This window comes from Gymnoscopelus braueri, assembly GCF_963280865.1.
Source record: "Gymnoscopelus braueri genome assembly, chromosome: 1".
Taxonomy (NCBI): Eukaryota; Metazoa; Chordata; class Actinopteri; order Myctophiformes; family Myctophidae; genus Gymnoscopelus; species Gymnoscopelus braueri.
This window is the reverse complement of record NC_137603.1, coordinates 7838730-7855803: the sequence shown is the minus strand read 5'-3', so window position 1 is coordinate 7855803 and position 17074 is coordinate 7838730. Positions and strand designations below refer to the sequence as shown.

At 41.4% G+C, this 17074-nt stretch overlaps 1 protein-coding gene across 1 annotated transcript; it reads left to right on the top strand.

The window, feature by feature from the left end:
• Positions 1–6205: 6205 nt before the first annotated feature.
• LOC308082686 (solute carrier family 25 member 44-like) lies at positions 6206–15139 on the top strand. The gene is made up of 5 exons (XM_080424639.1): positions 6206–6419; positions 9616–9944; positions 11499–11885; positions 12976–13103; positions 14619–15139. Exons 2-5 carry the CDS (start codon positions 9686–9688, stop codon positions 14808–14810), a joined length of 966 nt encoding a protein of 321 aa, XP_080280765.1. The 5' UTR covers positions 6206–6419; positions 9616–9685; the 3' UTR covers positions 14811–15139.
• The last annotated feature ends 1935 nt before the right edge of the window (positions 15140–17074 follow it).

Here is a 17074-nt window from a genome sequence, read left to right as displayed (position 1 = left end):
ACTGTTGTTACAGTGTTTACAGTGGAATGGTTTTCTACTGTGTGCAGCACACGAAGGTGTGACTTCAGATTACATGAAACACTGAAGCTCTTGTCACAGTGTTTACATCGAAAAGGTTTTTCTCCAGTGTGGACATACTGGTGTGTTTTCAGAGAAGATGACACAGCAAAACACTTGTTACACTGTTTACATTGGAAACGTTTTTCTCCGGTGTGGATAAGCTGGTGTCTTTTCAGAGAGTCTGACAGAGTAAAACTCTTTTCACAATGTTCGCAGTGGAAAGGTTTTGCTCCAGTGTGCACATGCTGGTGTCTTTTCAGACCGCTTGACTGAATGTAACTCTTTTCACAATGTTTACATTGGAAAGGTTTTTCTCCAGTGTGCACATACTGGTGTCTTCTCAGAGATTCTGACGTAGTAAAACTTTTTTTACACTGTTTACAGTGGAAAGGTTTTTCTCCAGTGTGGACATACTGGTGTGTTTTCAGAGAAGATGATGCAGTAAAACTCTTGTTACACTGTTTACAGTGGAAAGTTTTTTTGTGTCTCTTTTTTTGGTCGTTATGCCAACTGCCAGTTTTCCCCACACATGTAGTTCCTGTCCCTGTGTCTAACACCGACTGACCTCCACCGGTCTCCTCCCAATCATCACTGTCTTCAGTGACTTCAGTGTCAGATTCAAGTTCAACTTCAACTTCAGAGCAGTGTGAAGAGATGTCTTCATCATCATCTTCACTTTTCACTGCTAGTAATGTCAACATTGACCCATCAGACTCCTCTGGTCTTTGAAGTAGCTCCTCCTGTTCCTGTTTAATGTGTGGAGGCTCTGGTTCCTCCTGGAGCAGACTGGGGCTCCTCTCCTGTTCAGGAGAAACCTCGTCTTTACACACAACTATGTGCAGGATGTCTAGGAGCAGAAGAATAAGATGATAGTTAGTGTCGCATAGCCAGACAACTATTCCACAATCTCTGAATGCTATATAGAGTCTGGAACTACACCTCCCGAAATCCGAGGCAGGAAGCTGGCATCTGTTCGTATTATCCGTTCACAAAAATATATTTACATTTATTTTTTTAATTTCCATTTCTGCTAAGCAGCAAGCTATTATGCTTAGGTGATTTTAATTTATATTAGGATAAATTTGCGCCACTGTGAAGACCAAACGGAAGTGGGGAGGAGGCTTCACATCAGCTTTATGACCGGAATCATTTAAAGCAGGGGTCTTCAACAGGGGGTCCGGGACCCCTAGGGGGTCCTCAGAGTTACTACAGGGGGGTCACCAAATCTTTATGTGATCAGGTTTTTTTTTTACATTAACCACTTTAACCCTAGCATCCCTTTTCTTAGGAAAACTTTACCAAAAATAGCTACAAGAACTTGTAGGTCGGCTATTTTTGGCAAAAAGGTATAGGTGTAGAGGGGTTGTGGGAGGTTGTGGGTTCGAATCCACCGTGGTACATCCGGCTTTGTAGAGTGTCTACACGAACACAATTGGCCCGTGTTCGGGGGAGGGAAGCAGGGCGGTGAGGAGGGTGATATTGGTCATCGCACGTACTCCTACGGGCTGGGGGGGGGGGGGGGCACCTGTCAGCGGGGAGTGTTGAGCGGGAGGAGTAGGAGAAGGATCTACCTCCTCCCGGTGGGGGCTCCTCACTGGCAGGTGAGTCAGTAGGATACGACAGCAGTGACAACACATGTGTGTGGGGAGGAATTCATTGGCATAACGGCTAAATTGGGGAGAAAAAAGGGTAAAAAACTAATTGGCTACTCTAAATTTATGAAAGTTCTGAAAGTTTTAGCATGATTTTAGCAAAACACTAAAAAGTCATTTGAAATAATGTATTTAGTTACTTTACCCCCAAAAATGAATAATGGTGTTACAGCATCATGAAATTATGAAACAATATTAAAACAGGATGCTTCACGCTTAGCTCTGATTTGTGAGTAAATTAGTCATCATGCCACTCAGTGCATGACGTTATGAAACAGAAGCACTTCAGACAATGAAGTTTGAAATGTCTAGTGAAAGATGGGTCGTAGCTAAAAAGTATTTAGTTACTTTTACTTTTGGTACTTTAAGTACATTTTGATTGCAATACTTTTTTACTTTACTCAAGGACATTTTTAATTCCATTCTTGTCAATAGAAACATTCCATTGACCGGACCTGTAGAGGGCGCAGCGGAGTAACTAAATAATGTTTTTTTCCCTGTGAAATATTTAAAGTTTTGACCAAAAAGTGTATTTTAGACGTGAGGTGGGGGGCTTAGAGTGTTCCCACTTAGTAGAGTTGACTTTCAACTCCATAAAACAGTCTTTGTTTTGGTGAGTAGAGAAAGAGTATTTTTATTTTTTTCTGCAGCCTGTGGTGCAAAGAATCGAAAGTCCCATATAGCCTTAAGGAGAACTCCTTCTAGGCTTAGCTGTAGAATACAACTCTCGTAGACGTATTTATGATTCTGACGTTTTCAATCTACGAGAGTTGTAAGGTTCACCCCCCATGGACACAGGGACTTTCTGCACTATACCCCGTAGACACTCCAAACATGTACAAATTGAAAATAAAGGTGCTTACCCCCATGCAACAAATGTTAACTCTCACTACGGAGTAATAGTTTAATGTAATAATCCATATTTTTCAATAAAGAAGTGTTTTAATGCCGTCTGTGGCCGATTCTCTCGGAAGTTCCCAATGGGCGGTAGTGACGCGCCCATCTGGTGAAACCCGGAATTACACTCAATGTAAACAGGAAGTAAACGAGGGTGAAAAAATGCCGTTCGGCCACAGACGGCATTAAAACACTTCTTTATTGAAAGATATGGATTATTACATTAAACTAATACCCCGTAGCGAGAGTTAACATTTGTGGCTTGGGGGTAAGCACCTTTATTTTCAATTTGTACATGTTTGGAGTGTCTACGGGGTATAGTGCAGAAAGCCCCTGTGTCCATGGGGGGTGAACCCTACAACTCTCGTAGATTGAAAACGTCAGAATCATAAATACGTCTACGAGAGTTCTACAGCTAGCGTAAAGGAGAACTCCTTCTAACGCTATGGACCACAGCTATCTGTCCCCCCCCTGTATAATAGTTGCTAGCATTTAAAAAAAAGCCAATGTTAATTATTCTAAGATCTATAAGCTCTCCTTTTTACATCCACATCTGATTTATGTATTAAATGCAATCGGTCACCATTACAAACCTTTCATATATGATGTAAGTGTTGTTTATATATTCGTATCCTTTTGTCTTCGCAGGATGGTTATGTGTTATTATGATGAACCAGAGTCACCATGGTGACAAACACGACTTCCGGCCATACTTTTCAAAATAAAATCTTAAATCAAAATATATTTTTTTGGTTTGTTTTGTTTAACATCACTAACACACATCACAACGACCCAAGACAGATTAGGACCTGTGTCGGCTGGCAATGTTTTGGCAGTAAGAACATACAAAGTGGACATTTACAACAGCCTTTTGTATTGAAATAAAAGGCTTTATGTCCTGCTCATGCATTAATTCATCACCTACAACTACAGTTGGATCTGTAGGTCTTTACACAACAGACATGCAACAAGACATTAACTATAGAGCACTGAAGTCTGATGTCAATGCCACTAGAGGGCGCTGTTTCACGGGTTCATGGCTTTATTTTTTGTGTTGAAATCCCCATTTGGGAATCTTAGATCACGTCATATAAGAACTGTGTTCCAAACATAAACACACCACCCTGGCGTTTTTGTCAGGGGGGTGGCTCTGCATCGTTTATGATATTCATTCATATTTGATACAGCCTGTTTCTGGCAAAAATTGAATGAATTCTGCCTTAAAAGCATAGAGTTAAAAATAATAGAGAGGGCACCCGAAATCTCCTCCCATCCACTTGCATTGAGTTGCTCACCCAGCGCATGGGCCTAAATCACCCCTACTTCCGGGTTGGAAATTTGGTGGGCGCGGCCTATTTAGGGACTCAGTGCGTCACAGAGCCGGTGACGCGTTTTGCGTCACAGAAGCGCGCAGCCCCGTGCGCAAGCACGTGCGCACGCTCGTGAGTCGAGCCCATTGGTCGAAACCGTTTTCGCTCGTTCATGTTGAGGCCCCAGGCCTGCAGTACCATGAATGGCCAGCATGTCCATTTGGCTTCAATGAAACCACTGGGTTCTGGGGGCTTGCTTAAAAGTCTTAAGAACTACTACTTCCGGGTCTGATATCACTGTCCCCACAGCAGCCGCGTTCATGGGAAATGTAGTCTTTGGGTTGTTTGACTCGTTTCTAGTGTTTATATTGTGTTACTCTTTGGGTAAATGTGTACATTTACACCTTCAGTCGATGCTTCATATCTATATGAGTAAAATCGCCGGGGTGGCGTGTTTATTTTTGGAACACAGTTCTTATATGAAGCGATCTAAGATTCCCCAATGAGGATACACAAAACACAAAAAGTAAAGCCACGAACCTGCGAAAAGCGCCTTCTACTGGTAGTGATGTCAGGACTTCGGTGCTCTATTGTCACATGTTATTACACATGTAAATATTAAATATTTAGCTTTTTTTTTCTTTTAGCTTTTTTTTTTGTTTACCTGCAAATGCTAGCTTGGTCTGTATGCTGTGAAATGCAGAGCCACTGGAACACAGGTCAGTAGTACTAGTAGCTAAAAATAGGGAAGAGAGAATTAAGCCTTAATTTAAAATAATAATAATTCCACGGTCCATGAACAAGACAGTAAATCAATAGCTATTATTATTAGTTCAACAGCGATGAATGACTGATTAGATTTGCCAACATAATACAATATGCAATCACATGCAGTACAAATAGCATGCTCCTCCTGTTATTACATTAAATTACATCGCGTTGTCAAACACACTGACATAAGCCTGCATGTACCAACCCAGAAATATTGTATTAATATCACACTCTCGGTTTGTTTTAGGCCCTGAAACATGACTGTCATACCATGACATTTTTAGGATTGTTGGCGGGTGTATTTGCAAAACCGTAATATTACGGTTTTTGCACTCAATGTGTTAAATATATTTATTTTTTTTATCTCGTTTTTCTCGTCGATGGCATGCTGAGCCATGTCGAGAAAAACGAGAAATCTCGTCAATGGCAGGCAACAGCCTACTGAGTATAAGCTATAACTCTCTCTCCCCCTCCCTCTCTAATACTATGTATCTATAGTCACTGCAAAACTACAAAACACTGATGTAACAATAGGGTTACATTACGTGTCCTCGAAATTAAAACGTTTGAGAAGCCCATGTGCTACTGCAGTGCTTCTCAACCTTTTCAGGCCCGACCCCCAAAATAATCATATTGGAACTGGGGACCCCCCAAAATAATCATATTGGAACTGGGGACCCCCCACCCTGACAAGCACTTGGAATTGTAGGAGTTGAGGCATAATCCTTTATTTTTTCTTTTTCGGTTCCACAGATAAATATTTTGCAAATAGCCACGACGCACAACGCCTCGCAACATGAGCTTGTAGATCGGCTATGTTTTTTTTTTTGCCTCTTTCTTATATTATTTGACAATTTTACCAATGTTTAACCAGTTTATATAGCCTAGTAGTGTGTTGATTACTTTTGATGCAGTTATGGTCTTTTATGGTATTAAAAAGGTCTTAAAAGTCATTATTGTCACCTCTCTGTCATCTGGGGACCCGCTCCCCCAAAAAAAATATATCATCATGTGGGGACCCCCCTGGGGGTCCCGACACACAGGTTGAGAACCACTGTTCATGTCATTCTGACTCATGGACAGTGTTGCCATATCTGCTTATTATAAGCTACTTTGGGCTTGTTTTACTGTAACGTTTTACTGTAAAAAAAAATAACAATTGGGCTTGTTTTTAAAGTGTATTTATTTGGTCTTGCTTCCCATTTTTTGGGTTTTGTTTAAACCAGTCTCAAACATTTGCATGTCAAGGACGCCTACATGTATGTACCGTATTTCTCCGCAGACCCCCATCTGAAACAATATTTCAAATATATTCCAAATATTTCACTTTTTCTTTTCAAGATCTTTTTGAAAATAGCAGATGTACAAGCTCGTCACAACGCGCGACACCTTGCAAGCTTGTACATCTGCTATTTTCAAAGTGCTCATGATGTGGCTTGTTTTCATATAACCTGGTTGCTCATTTCTCTCGCAGAATCTGGCAACACTGGCTCATCATGGATGGCTCACAGGAAAAGACATGGAACTAGCTTACTAGAGCTAACAATTAGCCTACCTCACTTTTTACTCTTTTAAAAACCTACATGTACATTATGGTTTATAATAACCACAACTAGAAGCAGATATTATATTATATTGGGTGTTTTCCTCTCTCTCTCTGTCCATCTGCTGGCTGATAAAACATGGCTAACATGAAGATAGGGAGGTGAAACCTTCTGTCAGATACAAGGTAAAGAAGAGAGGTATGCTAATAATGCTAGCATTAGCAGGTTATCATAACCACATCAACACACACAGTATAGTGTGTAGTAGTTGTATTGTATCACTGTTTGAACTGACATGTTGATGTGTAATAATAATGTTATGAATGGTTTATTATAACACTATTGTGTGGCTAATGAGGATCATGGATGTTATTTATTTGGAGCTCTGTTTGCACTTAAGGAACACAATGTCCTTTAGCCATGTGTTGTTGTGACATGATAATAACACTTGTGATCATAGAGGATTGATTATGAGGATTAGATCTCATCTTATGCTCATGGATAATGGATCAGGCTTCAGTCCTGGTAGGGTGTTCTGTTTGTTTGTATGACCTTTAAACCTCACTACAACAACCAGTGGTGGAAAAAGTACTCAAATTCTTTACTTAAGTAAAAGTACCAATACTGCAATATAGAAATACCCTGTTACAAGTAAAAGTCAAGAATGAAAAATTTACTTGAGTAAAAGTGCAAAAGTATTGGCAACAAAATATAACTTAAAGTACCAAAAGTAAAAGTACTAAAATATTTGAAAATAGCAGATCTACAAGCTCTCAACGCGTCGCGATGCGACGCGTTGAGAGCTTGTAGATCTGCTATTTTCAAATATCCTAGGTATAAAATAGGGCTGAAGTGGTTAATGTATGTTTTATAATATAATAATTTATATCTGAAAAGTAACTAGTAACTAAAGTTTTCAAATAATTGTAGTGGAGTAAAAGTACAATATTTGCCTCTGAGATGTAGTGGAGTAAAAGTATTGGAAATTGGAAATACTCAAGTAAAGTACAAATACCTCAACATTTTACTTAAGTAAATGTACTTTGTTACTTTCCACCACTGAGAACAACACCTCCAGTACTGCCTTTCTTAATGGTTCCACAATGAGTGAATCTATAGCAGTGGTTCTCATAGTGGGGTCCAGGGGTCCAGGGACCCCCAGGGGTCCTTGGGGGTGTTCCAGGGGGTCCACAGCTAAATGTGCTACAGCATCACAATAATTGTATCCATTTATACATTGCTTGCTATTCAAAAATAGGAGATCTACAAGCTCACAGTGCATCACTTCGTGCCGCGCTGTACAACTGCTATTTTAATCATTTTGATTTTCCTTTTTAACATAAATCTTCTCTTCGTGTAAGTAAGTCAATTGTATTTATAGAGCACCTCTCGCAGGCAATGACAGTCACAAAAGTGCTGTGCAGGTTTAAAACATAAAAACATTAAAGCAATATAAATCAAATGAGTAAAATAAGCAGTCAGACCTCAATCAATCAGAGATTAAAGACATTGTGATAAGAACAGGATATGACACAAAAAAAAGCTGTGAGCACATGGCGTTAAGTAAACACCTGTCTGAACAGGTGGGTCTTTAACAGTCTTTTAAAACAGAGGGCACACATCTTAAGGCCAGGGGGAGGTGATTCCACTGTCGGGTGGGGGGGGGGGGGGGGGTCTTAGCTTTGTGAGGGGGAACAACCAGCAGACCCTGGGGCCTGGGCCAAGGATCTCTGTGACCTTTTGGGAACATATGGGTGGAGGAGGTTGCATATATATATACATGCAGGTGCTTGATATTTAATAACACAAATAGCAGATCTACAAGCTCATATCGCGGCACCGATTGCCACGCTATACGAGCTGGTAGATCTGCTATTTTTTAGATTTTTTAGCGAAAAAATAATTACTCAAATCTTTGCTTCTATTACATATTGCAAATGTCTTCTAAATCCTAACTGGGTTTTTTTCTTATTTTTTTGTACTTATGTTGCTATAATATCAGTGGTTCTCAAACTTTTTCATGTCAAGGACCACCCAAAATGTATTTGGTCGCGGACCCCCATCTCAAAACATTTTGTTCTAGGGACCCCCAGAAGCAAAGATTTGAGTTAAAAATATGTATATATATTCAAAGATTTGTACAGATTTTCCAAGATTTTTCAAAAAAATAGCACATAACTTGTATATCTGCTATTTTTGAATAGCCAAAGAAATCTTAAAATGACACAGATGCGTTCCCGGTCTAAATGGATTAAGCTGGATCCTAAAATTGATGGGGAGCCAGTGTAGGGAGGCGAGAATAGGGATGATGTGGCATGTTCTCCTTGACCTAGTGATTAGCCTGGCAGCAGCGTTTTGGACCAGTTGTAGGCGGTTTAGAGATGAGTTATTAAGGTATACAGTAGGTGAAAAGTGAGTTACAATAGTCCAGGCGTGATGAGATAAAGGCATGTGTAATCATATCCAGTTCTGAGTGTGAAACAACAGAGCTTAATTTTGCCCGGACCTGGCGCAAAACCTTTTTCAGATCATGGGAAACACAGATCCATAGAACCACATAAAATACCAGATCCATTGTATCTGATGACATTATTACAGATTGTGAATGTATGTATATGTGTGACAAATGGATTGTTAAGTGACTGTGACACGTCTCTAACAGTAAACTCAGACACAAGCACCTGACACGTTCTCTTTAGTAAACAGAAAATACATTTTCAGGTCGGGATACCAATTCTATCCAATCAGGATAGAGAAGTCAAACTAAATTATTAAACAAGTGAAATTGGAAGTGATGACACAAAGAAATGAGCTGACAGAACATTGGTACCGGAACGCTATAAAAATGAAGCTGTTAAAGGGGTACTCTCTCCTGATTGGCTGAACGTTTGCAACCCACCTGAAAATGTATTTTCTGTTTATTAAAGAGCTGGAGAGACATGGAGACCCCTGTTACTGAACAAACACTCTATAGCAATGATAACTATCAGTAAGATAAAAATCAGAGTATTAGAGCTTTAACCTTTTAACAAAAAACTTTTAGTTTTAACCAAAAAATATCACAGAGTGCCGCGCTATGAGCTTGTAGATCAGCTATTTCTGAAAAATCAGGAACATTTGTGCAAATCTTTGAATATAATTTTTTTAAAGCGAACATTTGTAAAAAATATGTTGTTCCAGGGACCCCCCCCCCCCCCCAGAAGCAAAGATTTGAGTTACAAATGTTCGCTTTAAAAAATATTTTTTCACAATTTTTCCGCGCTATGAGCTTGTAGATCTGCTATTTTTGAATAGCCAAATAAATCTAAAATGACAGAGATGTGTTCCCGGCCGGATTGAATGGGTTATAAAATGTATTTGTTTTGTGTTGTTGTGGTGCAGAGTTCCAGTCTGATGAGGGCTGGGTGGGTGCAGGAGGACAGGTACCACCACCACCGCCGTCGTCACCATCATGCACCAGAAGAGGAACATCCAGATCATAGAATGGGAGGACCTGGACAAGAGGAAGTTCTACTCCTTCGGGGTGTTCATGACCATGACCATCCGGGCCACCGTCTACCCGGCCACGCTCATACGCACGCGGCTGCAGGTGCAGAGGGGCACGTCGCTCTACAGCGGCACCTTTGACGCCTTCTTCAAGATCCTGCGGGCGGAGGGCGTGCGCGGCCTCTACCGCGGCTTCATGGTCAACACCTTGACCCTCATCTCAGGTATGGAACCGGTGTTGATTTCGTCGACTAAAAACTATGACGAATAATGTTCGTCGGCTACCTTTTTTCACTGACGAAAACAAAATAAAAACTAAGCGACGATGACTAAAACTAAGACTAAATATATTGACAATTTCGTCAAAAAATTAAAACTAGACTGAGGGACTAGTGGAGAAGAGATCCAGTAGAATTTTATGTTTGGTTGCGCTCGGGTGTTGCGATCTGAAAATAGCAGATCTACGACGCGTTGTGAGCTTGTAGATCGGCTATTTTCAGCACGCAACCAAGTGTAAAATCAGCCATTACGACGCCATCAAGGCACCGCCACAATACATTTTAGTCGACTAAATCAACTGTAGATTTAGTCGACTATGATCTTATGATATTTAGTCGACTAAAACTAGACAAAAACTAAAACATTTCAGATGACTAAGATATGACTAAAACTAAATCAAAATCTGTTGTCAAATTCACTGTATGGAACTGTCACAAATGTCATGTTTTCGTCATTATTTCCACGTTGTCGTCCACGCGCCTTTTAACCACTTTCAACCTGGTGTTCATACTGTGGGCATTTACGGCAAAACATCGTCATTTTTTCATAAATCTTCAAAAACAGCGAGAATTGGAAAACGACAAGCTCTTGACATGTCACAATGCGACACCTTGTGAGCTTGTGGATGTAGATCTATTTTGATTATTGGTAGCAGCGATTGTCAGTCATTTGTTTGTGTATTTGCGTTATTCGTCATATCTGATCAGCAAAAACTTTAATTATAATTGTATTTATATTTTCCAATGCTCAATGCCAAAAACACAAGAAAATCATTCATCACAATTATTTGTTTGACAGTTTAATCGTCAACTAAAATTTCATCGTTACTTTTCAGTATTCAAATAAAAAAATAGCAAAAGTAGCAGATCTACAAAGCTCAAAATGCGTCGCTTTGTGCCACGTTTCGAGCTTGTAGATCTGAATTTCTTTTGATGGTTTTGTGTAACGCTGTAGTATGATCTAGTAGGGCATTCATTTACGACAAAAAGTTAAAATATGGTGATAAGAGATTTCTGCCCGACAGCAGTGATTATGTTCCAATGTTCAATGCCAAAAACACAGTAAAACCATTAATCGCAATAAATGTTCTGACAAGAATTAACCCATTAAGACCTGAGATGCGATTCTACAAATGTCTTCTTAATCCTAGTTTTCTGAAACACTTATTATGCTATAATATCAGTGGTGCTCAAACATGTCAAGGACCCCTAAAATGATGTATTCAGTCGCGGACCCCCATCTGAAAATATTTTGTTCCAGAAGCAAAGAGTACAAAATATATTCAAAGATTTGCACACATTTTCACGATTTTTCTAAAATAGCAGATCTACAAGCTCGTAGCGCGGCACTCGGTGCTGCGCTACGAGCTTGTTAGATCTGCTATTTTTGAATAGCCCAAAGAAATCTAAAAAGTGACACAGATGCGTTCACGGTTCTGAATGGGTTAATCGTCAACTAAAAATGTCAGGATTGTGAACCCCCCCCCCTCTCTCTCTCAGGTCAGGCCTACATCACCACCTACGAGCTGGTGAGGAAGTACGTGTCGGCCTACACCGAGGACAACACGCTGAAGTCCCTGGTGGCGGGGGGCTCCGCCTCGCTGGTGGCCCAGAGCATCACGGTGCCCATCGACGTGGTCTCCCAGCAGCTGATGATGCAGGGCCTCCAGGGAGGGGAGGGGCTCACGCGCTTCCGCCTCACGCCGCCCCCGGTGGACGCGGCGGGGAGGCCGGCCCAGAGGATGTTCGGTCACCAGACCAGGGACATCGTGGCGCAGATCTTCGCCGTGGACGGCCTGCGGGGCTTCTACCGGGGCTACGTGGCCTCTCTGCTCACCTACATCCCCAACAGCGCCGTCTGGTGGCCCTTTTATCACTTTTATACAGGTGAGATTCAGGGGTAAACTGTTTGCGCCCCTTCTTTGTCCTTTGTTCAGGGCACTGTTCATTTCGTCGACTAAAACTATGACGAACATTTTTCGGCGACTACCTTTTTTCACTGACGAAAACTAAATAAAAAGTAAACAAAAACTAAGCTATGATGACTAAAGCTAAGACTAAATATATTGACAATTTTGTCAACAAGTAAAAGCTAAACTAAAATGTTAGTGAGGGACTAGTGGAGAAGAGATCCTGTAGAACTAAAAGACAAGTCATTTTATGTTGGATTGCACTCGGGTGTTTTGCACTCTGAAAATAGCAGATCTACAAGCTCACAACGCGTCGCGCTGCGACGCGTTGTGAGCTTGTAGATCTGCTATTTTCAGCATGCAACCAAGTGATAAATCAGCCATTACGACGCCATCAAGGCACCACCAAAATACATTTTAGTCGACTAAATCAACTGTAGATTTAGTCGACTGTAATCTTATGATATTTAGTCGACTAAAACTAGACTAAAAGTAAAACATTTCAGATGACTGAAATATGACTAAAACTAAATGGAATTTTATTCAAACGACTTAAAAACTAAATCAAAATTTGCTGTCAAAATCAACACTGGTTCAGGGTTGACTGCAGTGCGGTGGTCTCAAAAACATAAAAGGAAAACTGGCAGAAAAAGACTTGCGCTCCACAAAAAACTTTAAAGGATGATCCTTATTTTATCATGCTCATAAAGTGCTCTGTGCTCAAAGTGAAAGGTGCAAAAAACGTTTTGGTCATAGGACCTTCGTCAGTGCTGGTGGACTCATCGTCAAGTATAGTCCGTTCATTTAGTGAGTTTGGCCATTGTCAAGACCCAGTGTGTGTTTGTCGATTGATTGATTGATTGATTGATTGATTGATTGATTGATTGATTGATTGACTGAAATGTGTGTGTGTGTGTGTGTGTGTGTGTGTGTGTGTGTGTGTGGGGGGGGGGTTATTAATTGGCATAATGACTAAATTGTGGTTAAAATAATTAGCTACTCTAAAAAATAATTATGATAATAATGAAAAGCTAACAGTAGTGTTTTGTTCTTGTTCTGGTCCACAGAGCAGCTGTCCAGACTGGCTCCCAGTGACTGTCCTCATCTGGTTCTACAAGGTATAGCTGGACCACTGGCCGCGGCCACCGCCTCCACCGTGACCAACCCCATGGATGTGGTCAGAGCTAGAGTCCAGGTACTGTTGTGCACTCCTCCCACACCTAATAGACACGCATGGTGTTAGGGTCGCACTCCTCTAGCCCCTTGAGCAAGGCACTGGTGCCTCTGGTCCCGTGGCGCTGCTCAGTGGCTGCCCATAGCCCCGTCTAATGAAGTGTTGTTTCCCAGTGGTGTACTTAAAGGAGTAGTTCACCCAAAAAATTACTTATTTTCTATCAATTGCACACCCCATGAAGCCTTGAATCCATGGATTTTTTTTTTTTTTTGTCGCATGCCTAAGCTAATAATTTGATTCCCGTCTCCTACCGGCTAATGTATCCGGTAGGAGACACAAAGTAGATTTTTTGTGTCTCCTACCGGAAATACACCCGGTCATCAAATTATTGGCTTAGGAATGCCACAAAAACAAAAATAAATCCCTGAATTGAAGGCTTCATGGGGTGTGCAATTGATAGAAAATAAGTTTTTTTTGGGGTGAACTCCTCCTTTAAGTACAATTTTGAGGTTACTTTTACTTTACTGGAGTATTTCCAGTTGTCTATACTTTTACTTCTACTCCGTTACATCTCAGAGGCAAATATTGTACTTTTACTTTTACTACTGAAAACTTTAGTTACCTTTCAGATATAAATGATTACATTATAAAACATACATTAACCACTTTAGTCCTATTTTATACCTAGGCTATTTGAAAACAGCCGATCTACAAGCTCACAAGCTTGTAGATCTGCTATTTTCAAACATTTTAGTACCTTTACTTTTGGTACTTTTAAGTACATTTTGATACCAATACTTTTGTACTTTTACTCAAGTAAATTTTGAATTCGGGACTTTTACTTATAACAGAGTATACTTCTACATTGCAGTAAAAACATTTGAGTACTTTTTCCACCACTGGTGTTTCCTAATAAAGTGTCCACTGCGCTGAGAGTTAAAGTTGTACAATGCAAATTCACAACTAACGATTTTTAGCAACCTCTGCTGGTCACTACCGTCACTGCATACAATTTCCTTAGTCCTCGATTACCCAGAATTCCATTCGTTTTCACCGGAAGCCGGAAGCGTTTCAAAAAGCGATCTTTTAATTGTTTTATACTATCTACGGATCGTTTCTCTTAGCCAGTGGAGCATTAGTTACCATGAGCTGTGCTTTCTTTTTCTGTTCTTTTTCGATCTTCTAATCCTACATTCTCTTAAAATCAGCGTGAGGTTCCTTATTGTTATTAGAGCGATAGTTCCTGGCCAAACAGGAAACCGTTGCGGTAGTTCCTGGCCAAACAGGAAACCAGTGCATTTCCACCTCCGTTTTCCGGCCAGATGACGTCATTTCCCCGGGAAAGTCCCCCCAGTCCACGTTCAATAGAAAATATATAAATAAAAGGCTTCTGGGGGTGAAATTCATGGAGTGGGTGTTGTGAAACTTTTGCCACTCACAAAAGATATACAATTTAACTTTAGTTTTGTTGAAAACGTTACCTAGTATGCCTTTAACGTTCACATACTTGTGCTTTTTTTTCCTTCCACTGACCAGGTGGAAGGGCGGACGTCGGTCATGGAGACCTTCAAGCAGCTCATAGCGGAGGAGGGCGCGTGGGGGATGACCAAGGGCCTGTCGGCCCGGATCATCTCCTCCACGCCCACCGCCATCGTCATGGTGGTGGGCTACGAGACCCTAAAGAGACTCAGCCTGCGCCCGGAGCTGGTGGACTCCAGACACTGGTAGAGAGAGGACGTACTGTATACTCTGGATAGAAACAATTGACTCAGACGGATATGTTATACGTGACGTTATTGGCCCTGTGACGTTTTTTGAGCCCTCAGCCCTTATAGTTTGCACAGGTCTTTGCACAGATTCTCTGGGCGGCTGTGGCTGAGTCGGTAGAGATGGCCGTCTGGGAATCGGATGGTTCGCCTCCCGTTCCCCTGGTCTAAGTATCGAAGTGTCCTTGAGCAGGACACTTAAAGGGATAGTTCACCCCCAAAATGACTTTTTTCCTACGGATTATTACAATTTTTTTAGTTTTTGTCTCATTCCTAAGCCAATAATTTGATGACCGGCAACGGTTCCGGTAGGAGACACAAAGAGTCTCCTTTGTGTCTCCTACCGGAACCGCTGCCTACCGGTTCGCAACACTGACCGCTGAATTATTGTCTTAGGAATGCGACAAAAACTAAAAGATATCCATGAATTCAAGTCTCCATGGGGCGACTAATCCATAGGAAAAAAGTCATTTTGGGGGTGAACTGTCCCTTTAGCACTTAACTGATCCCCGGGGCGCATGTATTATAGAACCCACTGCTTCTAATAGTTAGGATTAGGATGGGTTAATACATGCAGAGGACAATTTACACTTGTGCAAAATGTGCTGTGACAAAATATAAACAACCACTAGGGGGACTACATGATTATTATTATATCTGACATGACAGGAGTTACTGTTTTGTAATAATAATTACCCTGAGGACCAAAATGGACACACTGCTTAGCCTGCTGTCCCCAGAATGGCTTCCATAGCCACCCCCACCCCCTCCCCCCCACCCCAATAATTCCAGCTTGTTTGCCTTTTGAAATTGCTACAGTAGCATGTTAGAATAACGACTAAACCTCCTATACCATGTATATTTGCTTTACAACCAAGCTTTGTACAAGCATTCTGATGGGAACCAATCACCTGTCTCCATTTGTTGTGTTCTGGAAATACCAGTCAAGCGTGAAGTGTATTGTTAATGTATTTTGTCACCCGGACTAAATATTCCGCTCTTTATTCACTTAGAAACCTATAGCGTCCCTCCCTATTCTGAGGGTGAACATTCGGCGAAAATTAGCCGATCTACAAGTGAAGATATTTAGTGTACTGTGTAGAGCATTGGTTCTCAAAGTGGGGTCCGGGGACCCCCAGGGGTCCGTGGGGGGGGGTCTACCAGGGGGTCCCCAGCTAAATGTGTTAATATAGCGTCACAATCATTTTAACCACTTAATCCATATTTTTTACTTTGGCTATTCAAAAATAGCAGATATACAAGCTCATAGCGTGGCACCGAGTGCCACGCTATGAGCTTGTAGATCTGCCATTTTTTTAAAATCGTGAAAATGTGTTCTGGGGGTCCCTGGAATGGGGGGTCCGTGGCCAAATGAAAAAGTTTGAGAACCACTGCTGTAGAGGGGGGAAAAGGAGGGGGGCCTATAAGTATAGAACCCTGGGGTACCCTCCCTGGTCAAATAAGTACGGTATATTCACCTGTTTCCTAGGCTGTGGGTTTTCCACTTCCTGTCGATTTCATTGGATATCACTGGTCATCTGACCAGTTTCATTGGATTTCATTGGATCAAATCGACAGGAAGTGGAAAACACAGCCTAGGAAACAGGTGAATAGGGGGTTCAAGGGGTTAATCTCATGATCCAAGTTCCATTCACTGATTCATCATGTTTTCTGCTATATCACTTTGAATCCACTGGATCCACATGGGAACAGCATGGCTTCAATGTGGATCTCAGACGTCATGTGACCAGCCTGATAGACAATCCAAGCCCCATTCCATTGACTTCCATTATAAAATTAACCTTAAATATTTCAGATTATATATATATTATTTTACCCATTTTTCTCCCCAATTTAGTCATCGTCATGCCAATTAATTCCTCCCCACACAATTTTTTTTCTGTGTTATCACTGCTGTTGTATCCTACTGACTCACATGCCAGTAAGTGAGGAGCCTCCAACGGGAGGACGTAGAGCCCCCGTCCTACACCTCCCGCCCAACACTCCCCGCTGACAGGCTCCGCCCCCCACGGCCCGTAGGATAACGTTTACCACCACTAGGCCGCCCGCCCGGCTTCCCTCCCATTTGGGAGATGCAGAAATGTGTGAAAAGCTTTTGACAAAATATTAAAACGGGTAATAATAACAGCTGATACATTTGTGCTGGAACCACCAGCCAATCTAGCCTGGTAAACCCTCCCTCCGGAAATCTCATTTCTATTTGAT

Excerpts from the sequence above, each read along its gene's own strand:
- LOC308082686 (XM_080424639.1), top strand. The coding sequence starts at position 9,686 with ATGCACCAGAAGAGGAACATCCAGATCATAGAATGGGAGGACCTGGAC. Across the intron at positions 9,945-11,498 it reads CACCTTGACCCTCATCTCAG|GTCAGGCCTACATCACCACC; the intron begins GTATGGAACCGG and ends TCTCTCTCTCAG. Across the intron at positions 11,886-12,975 it reads CTTTTATCACTTTTATACAG|AGCAGCTGTCCAGACTGGCT; the intron begins GTGAGATTCAGG and ends TCTGGTCCACAG.